Source organism: Betta splendens, chromosome 13, assembly GCF_900634795.4.
Source record: "Betta splendens chromosome 13, fBetSpl5.4, whole genome shotgun sequence".
In the NCBI taxonomy this organism is placed as follows: Eukaryota; Metazoa; Chordata; class Actinopteri; order Anabantiformes; family Osphronemidae; genus Betta; species Betta splendens.
The window spans coordinates 7616693-7634123 of NC_040893.2; the positions used below are offsets into that span (position 1 = coordinate 7616693).

General features: G+C 47.5%; 1 protein-coding gene and 2 long non-coding RNA genes across 3 annotated transcripts; 1 reads left to right on the top strand and 2 right to left on the bottom strand.

Annotated features, from left to right (window-relative positions):
- Positions 1–17: 17 nt before the first annotated feature.
- On the bottom strand, positions 18–1379 carry LOC121202664 (uncharacterized). The gene is made up of 2 exons (XR_005898479.2): positions 1256–1379; positions 18–971 (listed from the first exon to the last, which is right to left on the bottom strand). It is a non-coding gene; the product is annotated as an uncharacterized LOC121202664 (long non-coding RNA).
- On the top strand, positions 1099–10205 carry capn12 (calpain 12). The gene is made up of 22 exons (XM_029172033.3): positions 1099–1587; positions 2180–2249; positions 2714–2832; positions 4473–4606; positions 4757–4928; positions 5008–5091; positions 5453–5538; positions 5616–5693; positions 5840–6009; positions 6099–6352; positions 6428–6439; positions 6542–6621; positions 6940–7062; positions 7175–7211; positions 7307–7378; positions 7465–7510; positions 7791–7852; positions 7997–8059; positions 8437–8515; positions 8690–8806; positions 9382–9434; positions 9564–10205. The coding sequence occupies exons 1-22, from the start codon at positions 1381–1383 to the stop codon at positions 9588–9590; spliced, it is 2145 nt and encodes a 714-aa protein (XP_029027866.1). The 5' UTR covers positions 1099–1380; the 3' UTR covers positions 9591–10205.
- Positions 9895–17427, bottom strand: LOC129605003 (uncharacterized). Its single transcript, XR_008696449.1, has 2 exons — positions 17122–17427; positions 9895–12054 (listed from the first exon to the last, which is right to left on the bottom strand). It is a non-coding gene; the product is annotated as an uncharacterized LOC129605003 (long non-coding RNA).
- Positions 17428–17431: the final 4 nt, after the last annotated feature.

The following is a 17431-nucleotide window of genomic DNA, read 5'->3' on the forward strand; positions in this document are numbered from 1 at the left end:
CACAGTTCATACAGCAGTTATACATTATAACTAATCGCTTTAATATTTAATAACTCAAGTATACGAAGACACACAACCATCAACCTAAACAATTCAAGGCCTCAGTTGTGTTTTCTTTACCATTAAACCTCTACACAAGCAATGGTGTCTCATTTTTCAAACTGTTTTCATCATTTATCACGATGGGAACAATTACATTAATATAAACATTGTTTATAATTACAGAGTTCATTATTTGGTTTCAAAAAAGCACAAACAGCAGAGAACCAAGAAAGAATTGTACCAACGAATCTGAAGGGCTCCAAGCAGTTGTTTACCTTTAAATACACAGAACTGAGCAGCAGGAAAGCTTGCAGCACTAGATTATCTTCATTAAATCTGAACATTTCCTGTATGAGGACGCTTCTGTGTAAAATGTTGACCAATCAGAACGTACGACAACCTTTGTTCCTGGAAGCAAAAAGTTAATCCTGCTGTAGGTTTAATGCTTTTCACCACTGAGCATGGGTTTATATTTGGTGGGTTTATAATTAAATAGGTAGCTGCATTATCTACATAATAAAGATCAATGTCCATTGATGGCATATGCTTATTATCATATTGACTTGTTACAATATAATTAATCATGAAATTTTAACATTCTAAAAACAAAGTAAATATATATATTTTATATTAAAGCACACATTCTGGTCTTTTAGGTGAGAAACTCAATCCCTCACTGTCTTGGCCGTGAGCTTCACCTCTGCGTCATCTCTGCATCGAGCTCTCGTTTTCGGCCCGTTCAGGTGGAGCAGACCGCCACCTAGCGGCTGGTTGAGAGAACAGGCGGTTGTCGCCGGTCTGGCTCAAGTGGGCCCGGTTTTGTGCGTGTGCGCACGAGGACATGTATGATAAATGAGTCCATTGCTCATCCCGTCCCAGCTTTAATTAGAATGGTGGCGATTTGTTATCCGGTGTTTTATATTTTACATCTGTATGGAAACAGAGACATAAGCAAATTGCATACATGAAAAACAATTCCTCACTTCCTCCACTTTGTAATGTTGAATCTAGTGGGGCGTCTGGAGAGCCGCAAACCAGACGCGAAGCTGCGCGTTGACTTTAACTTTCATGGCTTAGCTTTCTTGTCCCAATAAAAGCTTGGCGGCCGTCTGTCTCTCGATGATGGACAGTAACTTGGGGAGATCAAAGAGGCCGCTGGCAGCTTGTCATTAGCGCCAGTCCAGCTCCGCGCAGCCCGCGGGGATCCGCATACCTTTCAGGGCCGGGCAGAGCCGGGGAGGCGCTGCGAGGGGCCTCGGCTGCGGTGGGTGGCGCGCTGCTCGCCGTACTTAAGCCTCGGCGGAGCTCACGTTGTTTAACTGGGACTTCATTAGAACCATGGCGACGGACGCCCCAGCGGCACCTCCGGGCTCCATCGAGAACCCCGTGAAGCATCGAAACCAGGACTTCGGGACTTTGCTGCAGGGATGCCTGAAGTCCGGCGCGCTGTTCTGTGACCCGGTGTTCCCCGCCGAGCCGGCGTCCATCGGCATGCCCGAACTGGACCTGGACCCCAAAAAGGCCATCAAGTGGCTGCGACCGAAGGTGGGACCGCTGTGACCGCTGTCGCGCTGTGCACGCGCGGATGTGACATTCCGTGACCGATGAATGTCACGTTGTTTTTAAGTGATTTTATAATAGTGCAGGGAAGTTATTATAGCGAAAAAGGGAAAATGTAATGAATAAATGTGACTGCAGCCATGCGAACGGTCCGGGGGCGCACTAAGGTTGTTTTACTCCTCCACACAGACGCCTGCTGTGAAGGTAAAGTGCGTCGAGGCGTCTGCTCGGCTCTGGTTCCTCACAGCAGCGCTTATCGACGGGCTTTGAGAACATATGCTGAGCCGATAGCTGGTTCAAGGTGTGGCTCAGGTCTGAGCCGTTTATCGCCAAAGACGGCGAAATTAAACCAATAACAGAGAAATCAACAAGACTGACGCGACATATTTAAGAGTAGACGAGTAAAGCATCAAATTACACTTTTAGTTACTTATAGTCAATCTTCAAGTTGTTTTTTATACAGTACAAGGTGACTAGACGAAAATCCACGTTTATCGACTGGCCGACGTTAATTGAAGACAACATGCAAACGTGAGGTTGCGTTCATCGTCATGACACGTGATTGTTTTGTGTGAAGGAAATCACCAAGAACGCTGTGTTCGTGGAGGGCACGACCGGCACCACGGACATCTGTCAGGGCCAGCTGGGTGAGTGTGCTCCGTCCGCTCCGCAAGCGTCAGGGGCCGTGGGAGAACGTCCTTAACGGGCATTGCACAACTGCCTGGAAAAGTTAGGCAAAAATGCAGTGACTTCATACTGTTATTTCCCCAAAGTCGCTTGAACCTGACTTCAAACACTCAGCGAGGGGGGGAAAGCCCTCTGATACCTCCAAAACCCCTGTTGGTCCGTCTGTTTCCTATTTGTGGTAAACACTCCCCCCTTTATTTCTTCCTTCGATTAATGGTTGTGTGCAAAGACGATGATGCTACACGTCAATGCCTCCTCATCCTCCGCCCCCCCTTAAGGTTTCACATAGATGTCATCAGTCACCACAGCCTCTCCAGATGTTCAACACGGAACAGATGTTTGAGGAATGTAGCTTGCTAAGTGTGTGTGTGTGTGTGTGTGTGTGTGTGTGTGGCTACTTCACCCACACCTGTGCGTTTACCAGGGAACTGCTGGCTGCTGGCCGCCCTGTCCTGTCTGACCATGCACCCCACGCTCTTCGTGAAGGTGGTGCCGTCCGACCAGAGCCTGACTGAGTCGTACGCCGGGATCTTCCGTTTCACCGTGAGTATATATTCTCAACCCATGCCTTGTCCTCCTGGTTCGACCCTGACGCGTACTGTACTTTACCCGCGAGCGCTGACGCTCGGTGGAGGCAGCAGCAGCTCGTTTAGCCCTGAGTTACCAGTTGTTGGAGCAGAGATAAGGCGCGAGCTGCGCAGAGATAAGCACCCAGAGTCTTCTGTTCTGTCCACGTGCCAGATTTATTTACATTTCCAATCTGAATCTTCAGACCAACACGGATTTGAGAGACAACGCGGCTCCAAATCCTGGCTTTACCGTTTATTTTGAGCTCCTGTTTAAAGATGGGCCCTGCATCAAATTAGATTTTAATTTAAAAATTACGTCTCCCGGTGCGTCTCGTATATTTGAATGAAGAGCTATGTTCCATAACATACATACAGACTTTGCTCCATTCTTGCACTCCTTCCATTTAATTGTTAAGGCCCTGATATGCATCAATGGCAGGTGGATCAAATAGATTCCAGTCTAAAATGTTTATCAGTCGCAGGCCACGACATGCTCACATGCATAGCGCACAAACTCATAGAACGTAGGAACGAATCATCCCGGCTGAAGACTCTATGTTTGCCTCAGAGCTGTGTTCTGTCCTCTCACACCCCAACATGACCTAACAAGCAGCAAGGAGGAACTGGAGGCTCATTTTACCCTGACAAGGTGATGATAGTCCAGACATGCAGGTAGTGACTACCCCTGGGATGCACACACACACACACACACACACACACACACACACACACACACACACACACACACTTGGGCGGCTGCACACACCAGTGCAGGCCTGCTCTCGGCCATTGTTTTGTACGCACTGTACAGCACACACCCCTCGTGACCAGCAACGGCCTCAGGAGGTGGTCGCACAAAGGAACCGCCTTCATTTAAACATTACATTTTGCTTTGGTTCGATTTTATGAGTCACAAGTTGTTGGTTATGTATGTATGACACTGTGGTTTAGTGAAGGGAGCCATTCAAAGCTCTCAGACAGTGTTGAGATGTGAAGAGAGAAAAGAAACACAGGGAAATATAGAGAAGCATAAGTCAGTCGAGGGTTAAAAACTTAAAAGACGCAACCATGATCCAAATAAAGCAGAGCAGGAAAAAGTGTCTGTTAACAGACTTAAGAATGTGTACAAACAAGCAAATTATCAGTGAGCAAACAGAAACATGAGTATTTGACATCTTTTGTGCACTCAGGGAATTAACTGATTTGCCACATATTGTTTTCTTTCTATTTATGCTCACTGGATTCACACAATTAATCAGAAGCAAGAAAAGCAAATTATCATCAAGCGCCCAGCGCTCTCCACTACTAAACCTCAGCTCAGCTCAGGTCATCAGCCAGAGACCAGGACCTCGGTCAACTAGTTCAACTAGAAGAGAGTGTGGATGAATATGATAAATGAATGGTAATGTTGCTCCATGAGCGGAGGGGAAACGCTGGCCCCACTAACATGAAGACGCTGCCCTCAAAGGCCCAGTATCAGCTGTTCCTCAGCTAATGGGAATACTGGGGACATGCTGCATGCGGAGTCCTTACACTGAGCCTCGCTCCTCATTATTTCTCCTCCTGAGTCATTAGAGCCACCTCTCCCGTCCCCGTCTCTCTCTCCCTGCGCAGTTCTGGCAGTATGGTGAGTGGGTGGAGGTGGTTGTGGATGACAGGCTGCCAGTACGCGAGGGCCGTCTGCTCTTCAGCTACTCTCACACCCGCAACGAGTATTGGAGCGCCCTGGTGGAGAAGGCCTACGCCAAGTCAGTCGCTACTAGCAGCATATGTTTCTGGGATTTAATGTCTGACATCACCCACGGCTCCTGTGTGTGTGTGTGTGTGTGTGTGTGTGTGTGTGTGTGTGTGTGTGTGTGTGTGTGTGTGTGTGTGTGTGTGTGTGTGTGTACCTGCAGGTTAATCGGATCCTACGGGAGCCTGAAGGGCGGCAACATCTCGGAGGGGATGGAGGACTTCACGGGCGGCATCGCCAACTCGCTGCTCGTCTCGTCTCGCACGCCTCGAGTGCTGTGGAAGTCGCTGACGGGGGCCCTTTCCAGGGGCCGCCTGCTCAGCTGCTTCATCCAGGTACGCGTCGGCCCCGGAGCCGAACGGCGCCGCCGCGTCCCGCGCGCCGTCTGCTCAGAGCTGCTCTCTGCCTTCACAGGCGGCCGACACCCGTGACATCGGCAAAGTGACAGCGGAGGGGCTGGTGAAGGGCCACGCGTACGCCATCACCGCCACCGACAAGGCCAGTACGCCAGGAACAGCGCCGAGGCTGTGGAGGAGGACTTTATTTACCCATGCGCTGCTATTCCTGAGTTATTATCACACAGGGAGCAGCTTTCTATAAGGATTTAATGCCATTAAATCACATCATCTTATTTGTGTTATAGGGTTTTATTTAATCCCACTCTAATCAGATTTAATTTATCATCGCCCCATTTAATCTGTCTCTTAGCTGGTATTATCCCTCACTGCCTTGTTACAGTATCGTATTATATTATTTTATTTAATCATCTGATTAAATCTTGGTATTGGTACAAAACACAATTAGCTCTAATCTGATTAAAATAAACTAACTTCACGGCGTCGCTCACCTCACGCTTCAGGTGACTCGGGGCTCGGACGAGGTTCTGCTGCTGAAGCTGAGGAACCCCTGGGGTTTCGTGGAATACTGTGGGCCCTGGAGCGACAAGTGAGGGCGATTCCTGTCGCGGCAGCGGTTCGCTGGGCTCACAGACCCATGTGGACTCTGCCTCTGTGTGATCACAGGTGTAAAGAGTGGGACGACGTGGACAAAGCGGAGAAGGAGCGGATACACCTGCAAAAGACAGAAGACGGAGACTTCTGGTGTGTGACGCCTTCTCCTCATATATTGTGTTTATGTTTGAGGGAGAAATTGGCTGGTTTCACCTCTTTGACTTAAATTTACAGGAGAAGGTTTTATTATGGGCAGTGAATTGTGAAACAACTAAATGGACGATTTCTCTTCTTAGGATCGGCGTTGAAGACTTCAGCAAACTTTACACTGTTGTGGAGCTCTGCAGCGTCAATCCTGGCGACGACGACGACAGCACGCCGGTCCCCGAGTCAGCCTGGACCATCAGCGAGCACAAAGGATCATGGGTACCGGGCTGCTCCGCCGGCGGCAGCCGCAAGAACAACCGTACGTCTCCATAGCAACGCAGGCTCCCATCCCGGGCCCGCGCAGCATTCAAGCCTTTGCACCCGTCCCCTGTCTGTCCACACGTTCAGAAACGTTCTGGAAGAACCCGCAGTTCAAGCTGAGCCTCAGAGAGCAGGACCAGACGGAGGAGGACGAGGGCGACGACGAGAACGACGAGAACGACGACGACGACGACGTGGAGGTGACCCCCGACGCCGCGAAGGAGGCGGAGAAGCCCAAGCACAGGGCCAAGCACTGCACGGTGCTGGTGGAGCTGCTGCAGAGGAACCGGCGGCAGAGGGACAAGCTCAACTTCCTCTACGTAGCCTTCCATGTGTACAGAGTGAGGACCCGCCCGTAGCCAATGCTCAGGATCTGTGTATACGCGAAGTCAGACGTGCGTTCGGTTGTCTTTCAGGTTCCTGCTGAGGTGAGTACTGAGTGGAATCAGCCGTGTCCTCCTGTGCTGAGCATGGTTGCAGCCGTTTGTGTGAAGGGAAACAAACTCTCGGTGGGTTTCTGACTGGTCCAGCTCCAGGGTGTGTGTCTGGATCGCAGCTTCTTCTTGAAGAACCGCCCCGTGGGACGCTCTGGGAAATATAAGGCTCAGAGGTACGGTAACGGCCGTTCGCAGCTCGTAATGCGCTTGTAAAAGCACAATACTCGAGCTCAGTGCTTCCTCGCGGTTGCTCTGGCGACCGAAGGGCACTGGAACTGTGTAACCAGAAATAATGACAGCTTTTATCTCCAGGCTGAAACCTCAGATTTATTTTTCATTCTGACCAATTCGGAACTTGCTGCTAGATTCCAGGCTGAGCTATGAATCACACATTTATTGTAAAACTCCTTCAACTGTGAGTAAAATATGCGAAACAATGTCGCGGCACAAAGACAATGACATGGGCTCTGCTATGAAACCTTCGGCCGCAGGGGAGTGTTGAGGAAGCTGCGTCTGGACCCAGGTAACTACATCATCGTGACGTCCACCTATCGACCCAACCAGCCCGGCGACTTCTTCATTCGCACCTTCTCCAAGATTGGAAACACTCTCGGGTAAGGCCAGAAAACACAAGCACACCCTGCTGACAAACTCTACGAAACACTAAGTGTCAGTCCCCTCTGAATGCTGCGTTGACCAGCAGCTGCTGTGCGCTCTGTGTTTCAGGGCTCATGACTTCAGCTGCACCTCCGGCTACCGTCCAGTGAGTTCACGCGCCCTCAGCGCTTCAGACTCAACAACGGTGGGCCGGTATGAAACTAACGCAACGCGCTGGTTTACCGTGTTTGTGCTGAACAGGTTATGGCGGCTCCTCCCTCGTCACAGGATCAAATCAAGGTTCAGGAGAGGTTCGATGAGGTGGCTGGTTCAGTAAGTGCTCTTCAGCCTCTCTGATTTACGTTACTGTAAGGTAATAAAGGTTCAAACCAATCAGGCTGACTTGTTGACTTTCATAGGATGACAAACTGGATGCCAAGGAGCTCATGGAGCTGTTAAACTCAGGTTGAACCGCTTTTCGTTTTTCTTTATTTATTCACCTTGTCTGATGTTCGGCTGTGATATTTGGCTCTGCAATACCAGTCACCGGCACTAGGTGGGAGCAGAGAGTGACATGTTGAACAGTGACAGAGGGCAGCGGTCTAGACTGAGGCTCACTGCTGCAATCAGATAAAGAGACTGGCCAAGTAGTAAAAGCGATGACTCTGTCCAGTCCAGTTGCAACCATCATTTACTTTACTACATTAATCTACATTAATCTAAATTTTTTCCTCGGTGCTCACAGTTCTGGACAAAGACTACCATCTACCTCTGGAGACATGCAGGGAGGTCATCTTTGGACAGGACGTATCCTTTTGACCTGAGTCAGTTGGTGTTGAACATGTAGGTCGTCTCACTGAGTCATGATGCCGCCCGGCTCCACTCCTCTTCTTCTTAGCTTCCATCTCTCTCTCTCCTGTCCTGTTGAGATGCCCTTAATTCAGCTGGCAGGCAAACTCCAGACTGAGCCGTGAACAAACGGAAACCCTGCTGTCCAGCCTGCGCCATCTGCAGGTACGGCTCTGTGTGTGTGTGTGTGTGTGTGTGTGTGTGTGTGTGTGTGTGTGTGTGTGTGTGTGTGTGTGTGTGTGTGTGTGTCCTTGCGGTTACATCAAAGTGGGGCCCAATGTCATTTTTTCTATCAAAGTGGGGCCCTATGGCCACTTGTGGGGCCCTTTGGCCCGACAACTTTAAAGGCCTTTTTTGAGGGTCAAGATGTGATTTTAGGGCTGATGTTGGAATTGAGGTTTGGTTCGGATTATAGCAAAGGTTAGACATCTGCCTCTGTCAATGGTGGGGCCACACTTTTATAGCACCACAAGGATGTGTGAATAAGGATGGAGAAGTAATTCAAGTCATGCCATTTATTCTGATGCCGCTTTCTCTTTCAGACCATCTTTGTAAAGTTTGACGAGGACTCTTCTGGAACCATGAGTCCCTTCGAACTCAGCGCAGCACTGGAGGCTCTTGGTAAGTCTGTACACACACACACACACACACACACACACACACACACACACACACACACACACACACACACACACACACACACACACACGCACACACACACACACACACGCACACACACGCACAGTAGCGGTGGCCGTCTCGCCTCATGCCTTTGTTCACTCATCTGTTTTGCAGGAATGCAGTGCGATAGCAAGGTCGTTCGGCTGCTGTGCGAGCGCTTTGCATCTGGAGAGCTTCAAATGCCCTTTCACAGCTTCGTGTCGTGTTTCACCAGGCTGCGCAAACTTTTTGGTAACACACAAAGACAAACAATCCAACTCTTCTAGTTACTCTACAAATTAAGAAACATATGAATATGTATCTTATAGATATAGATAACATAGATTATAGATATGACTATGAGATACTAATCCAACCAATACAATTAACAGCTGTTTCAAAACAAAAATGACATTAGCTTGAATTTAGATTTGTGACGTAAAAGTCATATTTTGTATAATATATATTTTTCAAATATTTTTTAGACTTGTCTGGATATCTGAACCAACGTACACGTTAACATCTCAGCAGCTCTAATTTATAAACTAGTTACTCAAATCTGCTAACTCTTTACATAAGATTTTACACAAGTTAATATCACAACTCGCGCTGTTAAAGGCGTGATCGACCTCTGCAGTTTCTGCCGGTTCTGTCGTTGAGTCATGATGGCGCCCCGCTGCTTTTTCTCGTAACTTCGTTTGTCGTCCTGTGGAGACGTCCTTCACTGCTGACGGGGTTGTAAAGATGAAAACTAAACTTGATGCACAAGTTATTGAGCGCAGACTCTTTGTGAAAACACTGAACGGACTCTTCTTGCTCCTCCTCAGCTTTGTTTGAATCAGAGACCATTCAAGAGGTGAAAGGTCGCGGGATCAATGCTGTAAGTATCTGACCAGTAATGTGTTCATGCTCAGTAATGTGTTCATGCTGTGTTCATAATGTGTGTTCTGTATGTGAATACACTTTCTCTCTCCTGTTTCTTGTCTGTCCATCTGTTCTTTCTTCATAGTGGCTGCTTCAGTTTCTGGTGCTGTGAAGACATTGGACCCAGCTAAGCCATAGGACATTGTTAACTGATGTAATTAACAGTACATCAGAACTATTCTGTATTCTTTGCTTGCTATATTCTCTGCTCAGCTTTATTTTCGCTTCATATATTATTATCATACTTCTGGCTCAGGCCTCTTTTTGTATAGAATGCTAATGTGTATTCTTGGCTAGTTATGATGACTTCAGACACATTTACCAACCAGAGGCCCAATAGATTACACAGAGACAGAGAAGAGGAGCTAAAGAGAGACACGGGAACAAGAGGAGACACACAAAAGACGACACCCAGATACAAAGTGATTAAACAGCTGCATTGTTTGCGGCTGTTTGTGTCTAATTGAGGCTGTTTGTCTTGGATTTAAGAGAAATGAGGGACCACTTCCATGTCTATGACCAGGGGCCCATTGTTTCACAATGTGTCTGTGCAGAGGATGCAGAACCCTCATTTAAATATTATGTAATACTATTACATTTCTCAGAAGAGTAATGCAGTAGATTTTATATTAACAAATAGAGCTTAATAGTCGTCTTATTCATTATTTCTGTCTGTTCAAAGCATTGCTTTAATAAAAATAACATTGCTGTAAAAACTGAACATAAATCACAGTATTAACTTGTTTTCCCCAAACTATTCTTTTACCTTCTAAAGTTGCTCCAGCGTCGTGCGCAATGCCTTAAAATAGGTTGAGATGAAAAAGGAAGGAGCGTTTCCAGGTGAAACTTGTACACATAACTGCAATTACACAAGTGAAGGGAAAAAAATCACTGCAACCCCACCAGTTTACTCATCCACACACACATGAGAATACCCTCGGCAATATCAGCCATGCACTCGTTGACAGACACACACACACTCAGAGTGAGTCCTGCCTGCCCCACTGAGGGTGTGAGGGTGATGTCTCAGCAGCGCTACACGCACCATCTCTATTCTTATCGCACTGACGCCACGTACAGCGTCAACACACACTCGCCCCCTCCTCTACTACGTTCCCTCACTCCCTCCGTTCATCCCTCACTCCCCCCCCCCCCCCTCTTCTCTCTAGTAACTGTCTGAGTCTCACAATCTGCATCCTCCTCCTCCCTGTTACATGCTGGCTGCTCGCTCACACACACACACACACACACACACACACACACACACACACACACACACACACACACACACACACAGGTGCTCTTATGCGCACACACACATCACTGAGTGAGCAAATGTCCTTTCTACACATGCTGCTATTAATAGCATCTTTGCACACACACCACTTCCTGTTCATCATTAGGTGAGTACACACAGGTTGCCCTCGGCAACCGTCCATCTACATTGTGATAAAGAGAGGAGAGAAAGCAAAAGGAAGGAGATGAGTGAGACAGAAAGGACCCATAGAGAGTGATGCTTAGATTTCTATCAGTATTTGACCTCTCCTTCACATCTACCTGTTTTATTATTTGATTTGCATTTATCTAAATCTTACTCTTTATCTCGGCTCTCCACCAGCATTAACATGTGACTTTAACATGACAGACGTTCGCTAATTTACCTTATGAGGGTTTTTTTCTGACTGTGAACCACTGTATGATATATTTGTGCCCCTGAGAGGTCTGTTCCCTCTGTGTCCCCTGGGCAATAGATGAGGTTTCCTCTATGGTGACCCCGCACTGTGCTTTACACAAGGCTGCAATGTATTAGTTAATACATCTTATGATTTACATACGCAAGATTTACTATTTGCATTACTGGGTTTTGAAGATTTTCTTGTTGGTTTGTGATATTAAATTTCTAGATATCACAGTGTTTTGTACACACTGTGACCTGTCTTACGTTGTAAGCTCTGAGGGGGGCACATTAATCATCACATTAGCTGTGGAGACTTGTAGGCAACCTGAGATAGCCGTGTCTGCTGACCATCACCTTGATGTAAAACAATGCATTGAGCCAACTCATGGAGAGCCAGTCCCACCTGGGCGGCTGCCCACTTTGCCAACACAGTACTTCAGCATACAGTACTTTGACGTAAGTATCCAAATAAAGAAGCAAGTGCAAATTTGACAGCTTTTCCTTTCCTCCATTGTCGTCAGCTTGTGGCCCTTAAACATTGTGTTATTCCAGCACACGCTTCCTCAGACGCGTGAGAAGCGGTTGCTTTGAGGCCGATCTACCGGCGCATGAGTGTAAACGGCGATCCCTCCTTCAGAGACGCAGTCTTCATTTCCTCTTTTGTCTCGCTGTTGGTTCTTTTCTCTCCGCGGCAGCTGTGCTCATCGCTCCTCATGCTTTTGCTTCTGTTCTGTTTGCGTTGTCCTCCCTCCTCCTCCTCCCAGCTGTCCTGTGGGTTGTGATGATGCTCTGACAGGCTTGGCGTCTGTTCTTGGAGGTGCTGGTATTTCCGTGCCAGAGCGATGTGGCTGGTACAGGAATAGTGCCGGAGTTGTAGTGTACACTGTGGGGGTGGGACCTGGGGAGGGACGGGAAGGTTGGAGAAGTGAGATCTTAAGCCATTGTACAGACAGGAGGGAGGCCAGGGAGGATTGCGTAAGTTGCTTCCCTGGCTGCATATTTAGCCTGGGCTCACTCACGCATAAATTTGATGAGCAGTACTATCTCAGTCGTCAGAGCCGGGGTATTTAAAGATGTGTGTGTGTGCTGGCATGGGATGTAATGTGTATTTATTGTGCGCATTTATTTACAAGGCGTGAACACTGATGACGGCTGGTATGAGATGCAAAGAGCAACATTTGCATCCGCGCCACAGCACCTCTCCCCTGCACTCCGCTCCGTCCTCGTTCTGCTGCTTTTATTCATTATCTAACGGGGAAAGTGTTACAGACGCTAGTGACCCGGTTTATATAGTCAGTGACTGCGCTGTAGAAAAATACACTGTCCGCAATAGAAGCACTTCAAACGAGGATATATCATTTAGTAGATGCTTGATATTAAAATCAAAGTATTACAAGCTTGAATTGCGGCATCTTATTACAGCTATTAAACTTTAGACAAACACAAAAAAACGATGCCGTGAACACGAGAACGTCGCTCTGTACAGTAGGTGCCGGTGTCGTGTAACGAACCCACAGCACCCAAACCGGTTCAGTCGTTGAGGCGTACCGGCAACTCCACCGGCAAAACCGCAATGACACGCAAAACGCAGCTGTGCGATAAGCGGCGCTCCAGCAACCAAACGTGCGCAGAGGACAGGAATGCGCTAACCGCAACAAGGCTGATGCCGTCAGTCTTTGCTCCGTGAACACGTTTGAAATGCTCCTCGTGACTCGGATTCCGTCGCATCCCTCGTGTTCTGCGGTAGATTAATTGTTTGTATATGAATTGTGCGCAAATGCGGTTTTGACCCCATTATAACCTGCTTATAACCAGAAAGTTAGTTGGCAAGTCCAGATGTTTTCGATGTGTCAGAGTGAGAGTCTGTTCGTTATACTGTGTGTGCGTGGAGCACACATGCAAACACATGCTGTATTAATATATTCAGCATGTAAAACTTTCCGATACCGAGAGCTGTCAGGTAACCGCGGTCTTATATTTCTGTCTGACATGTAGTGTATGTAACAACAGATCCAACTTTTGACAGGCAGACGTGCTGCTGTGAGTAATACGGGGCACGGGTGGAGGGGAGGGGAGGGGAGGGGGCCGAGGAGAACAGTGAGGAGCGGGGCGTGAGGAGGGAAGGAGCAGCGTGTGGGCAGCGGAGGCCACCGGTGAGGTGAGGGGGATGACAGGAGCGCAGGCAGGCGCGCGCGCGTCTCCCTGACGTGTGCAGCGCACACACAGTCCTCACTTCAACCCCCATACCTTCTCTCCGCTTCATTCGATTCCACCCTCGATTCGATCTGTCCCTCTTCCTCACCCACTCACTCCCTTTATTCCTACCTCTTACTGGTCCCTGAAAAAAAAAAAATAGGGCAGCACTTATGTAAGCAGGAGGAGGTGAGAGCGGGTGGTCTGGGGGGGGACAAAGACTCCTGGACAGAAACCACCAAAACAGCTAAACAAGCAATAACTGCCAGCAAAACTACACAATGTTAAAAATATTAATCCAACATATATTACATAAATCAATAAATGTAGTTTTTTTGTATTATACAGGTTCTTAATATGTTTTACATGGATACTGAATATGTACGGTGTTTGGCAGCTTCAGGTGTGTTGAACACACACTGCACTGAACTGTGCTGACCATAGCTCTCTTCTCTTAGAGGCTGAAGATAAACATTCAGTGCTGGACTTGTGGTGTTTCCAGCCTCGTTTCGCCTGACTTTTGATGAAATCAAAACTAAATTAAACATACTGCTTCAGTTTCAGGGTCCTAATCTTATGCAAGCTGGTTCAGGGCATTATACAGTCGCCGTTTAGTCACACTACAAACTCCTTTAAGTGCCAGTATTAATACATAATCCTAATCTTAGTCCAGTACTTCAACGTCGTATAAAACTGCAGCATTTAACTAAATATACTTAGTCGCTTTCCACCTCTGATCTCATCCTTGTTCTCTCTCACCCTCGGGCTCTTGTCCCTCCCTCTTTCTGGCACTTTGCCTCCCTGACTGGCAGCGCGCCGGCTGAAAGTAGGCTAGGATTGACACGCTGCTTGTGTCTGAGTCACAGAGAGCTGTGGAATACAGAAACCCACTGATTGCATTTAACTTTAGGCATCTGACTCCCATGCAGTGCGTGATACAATAGAAGCATCTACTGTGTTTTCTGCACCTCAATGCTGACGTTGATACCGGTGCATTTAGCAAAAAAACAAAACCAAACAATACAATGTCAGTTGTTCTGACGAGTACGTACTCACAGAGGCTTATTTGGAGTTATTGGATTGTCTCGCTCAACAAGTTTTAGCAGGAACGCTAAAATGACATTATCCTACTTGTGGTTCAACATCAGTGGGTTTAGTATGACACAAAAAACAGTGAACAATGAGAGGTGATGCAAAAAGAATGACTATATCAATTGGATCCTCCACCATACACAACAGCCAGTCTCTCACACGAAGCTGTCAAGCCTTCTGTCAATTTGTGCTTCATCATCAAGTACTGTCAAGTGGCTTTTTGCAGCAGGTCAGCGGGGCCACAGTCAACCATAACCTCGCTCACCTGTTTAACACTGAGGGAAATCGACCTGACAGGCCTGATGCCTGGTGAAAGACGTTGTCTCCAAAGAGCCTAAAACTGAAGCGATGACGCACGCACTGTCCAATGTTTTACGTTGTGCGCTGCAAATGATTGCCGTGCGTGTGCACTGTGTGGGTTCCTGTAAACACACAGGCTTGTTATTTGACTGGAGAGCCATAAGGATTACGCCATATAAACACAAGGGCATTAACATAAACAGGGCGAAAAGGAGCTACAGTGAACCCAGAAAGACAACGTAATGAGAGTAAATGGTTGAACCAGTACTTAAAGGGCTGGGGAATTCTGCCACTGAGTCAATGTGTGATACAGACTGTTCATCTAGACAAAACAATATGAAGTAGGTGCAGTACAGAAATGTGGAAAGGACATTTCAAGGTCACGTTTATGATCCAGCCTGTTTATTTTATGCTTTCATTAAAATAGGAGATGGAAGCCATGCTTGCACAGGCATTTCAGGGCCGAAACCATCACCTAACTTATCAAATAGCAGGAACTTTCCAGAATGTTCAGGCTGGTCTGAGAGTTACACCAAGCGTAGCTTTGTACATAATCTTAGCCTCAGTTTCAGTTTAGTTGCTCTGAATGGCTCGGTGGACGAGAACGGCTCAGAGTGAAAGCAGCAGACGCAAACCATGTGAGCTGTTGAGTTGCGGTCGGCTGCAGAGACCAGACCGTTCAAATGTCTTTCGGCGTGGTGGGGAAAGCCTGCGAGAGTTATGCAATGTTGTTGGGATGTGGAGCCAGAAGGGGTGTAAACAGCCGCTCTGAAGTGGGACAGGCTTACCCGTTGCCTGGTAACAAATATTTTGGGCAGGAAGACCAGGCAAACACGGCCCGCCTTCCAAAGGGAAACAGGGGCTGGCCTCGTGAGCACTGTGCGAGATAGAGGCTTCCCGAAAATACGCTAAGAGACAGGGGCAAGCAAAACAAAGCACACGAGGGGCATCGGGCAACAGCGCCTCTGTTTTTACTCCGCTCGGCTGGAGTCTAGACCACCGCCGTGTCGCAAACAAACAACCTTCGAGGAACAAAATTGTTTTGCAGCGTCACTCGCACCATAATGTGCTCCACAGTCTAAATGCAGCCATGACAAGTACAATGACTTAGATAAACATCGCCAGTGACGAGACATAACAAACCCAACAAGCTGGGGCACTCATTGTTACCTGAACTCTGAGATACTCACAACTTTAATTTTAGATGAAAAAGCTGCACAAGATTAAGTTAATCAATTAGACAATCATGGGAAAGTTGCAACCAAAATATCTGGAAGAATTGGTCAGATATTTATTGTTATTTAAGTTATATTGCACCTAATTGCAAGAGGTGTTTATTTTACTATTAAGATACTTTAGAGATAAAATATTCTTAGTGGTAAATATACTGTATGTACTTATACTTTAAATATAAACTAGTTTTTGGGTTTGGAACTTTGTATGATGGATGGCTTGAAAACTTACGTATGAACTAAATATAATCCTATGCAGCAATACGATTAAGTAACCCTTTAACTAACGACAGTTCTAGACTACTGTCCTACTTTTCCACAAAGCATCCGCTTCTTTAGTCACTTGTGAGTCAACGAAGGGCTCCTTGACTCGCATTGTGTAACGGAAAACGGTCTGAAACACAAGCAGTTGTCCGCTCGTCTGGGTTCCACTCATTACCTACACTTTTCCAGTCAAACGCTTCACAGCCTTCGCCGTTCTGCGGACGCTGCATGCTACAAGTCGAACAGCGGAAGAAAAGGCCGCGAGTTTACTAAACGCTCAAACGGTCCGTTTAAGTTCCCCTTCGCCAGCCTGACGTTACCACGCGCAAAGCAAACAGCCGCCGAGCGTCCAAACCGAGCTGAAACAACAACATCGGGCGCTCTCACGCAGTCGCTTTTGCTGCCGTTTCCTGCTCGGGAAGAATCCGGAAGCCATATTGTCTGCTTCTGCTGTCTGTCACTCACGGGCGGTTACCACGGAAACCGGTTGCTAGGCTGCATAACAAAAAAGACCAAATTTATACGTCCTTGCGTCAGAGGCGACGGCGTAACCAAGGTGACGGAACGCTACACATATGCAGCAAACCCACATGGTCGCTGACACTGTTTTAGCGCACATATCTGATTTTAATTTGGTAACACGGGCTATTTGCGATGTTTTGAACAACATTATTTCGTCTCTGTGCGATATTTCTGTATATTTATCAGGACACATAGCTACAAATACACATAGTCCACTAGTCAGTAGGTATCTCTGTGACGGTTTTTCCCATCAGATCCGAGTGTTATCGTTTATTCTGGGTTCTTCTTCGTCATTGTAGGCTGTTCGTCTGCGTTATCAGCCATTCACCGCAAAAAAAAAATCACCATCGTGAACAACTTACATCGACGGAGTTAGTCATCCCGGCTTAGCAGCGCAGCACCGGTAACGGCAGCCCGGATGGGACACATCGTCCTCCGTGGATCCTCGTCTCTGACGTTGTTGTAGCGCTGACTAATAGCTTGTTATCCCCAACTCTTCCCTTTTTGCTCACGCCTTTTCACACATCGGCTATAGCTGGAGCCCTTACACAGCAGCACGCCCGCCCCGTCACATTGTTTGACATCACAATCACAAAACGTGGGCCTAGTGTTTGAGCGTTTCATTAACATTTTGCCTCCCAGTCTTCCCGCATCTAGCCCCCCCCGACCTTA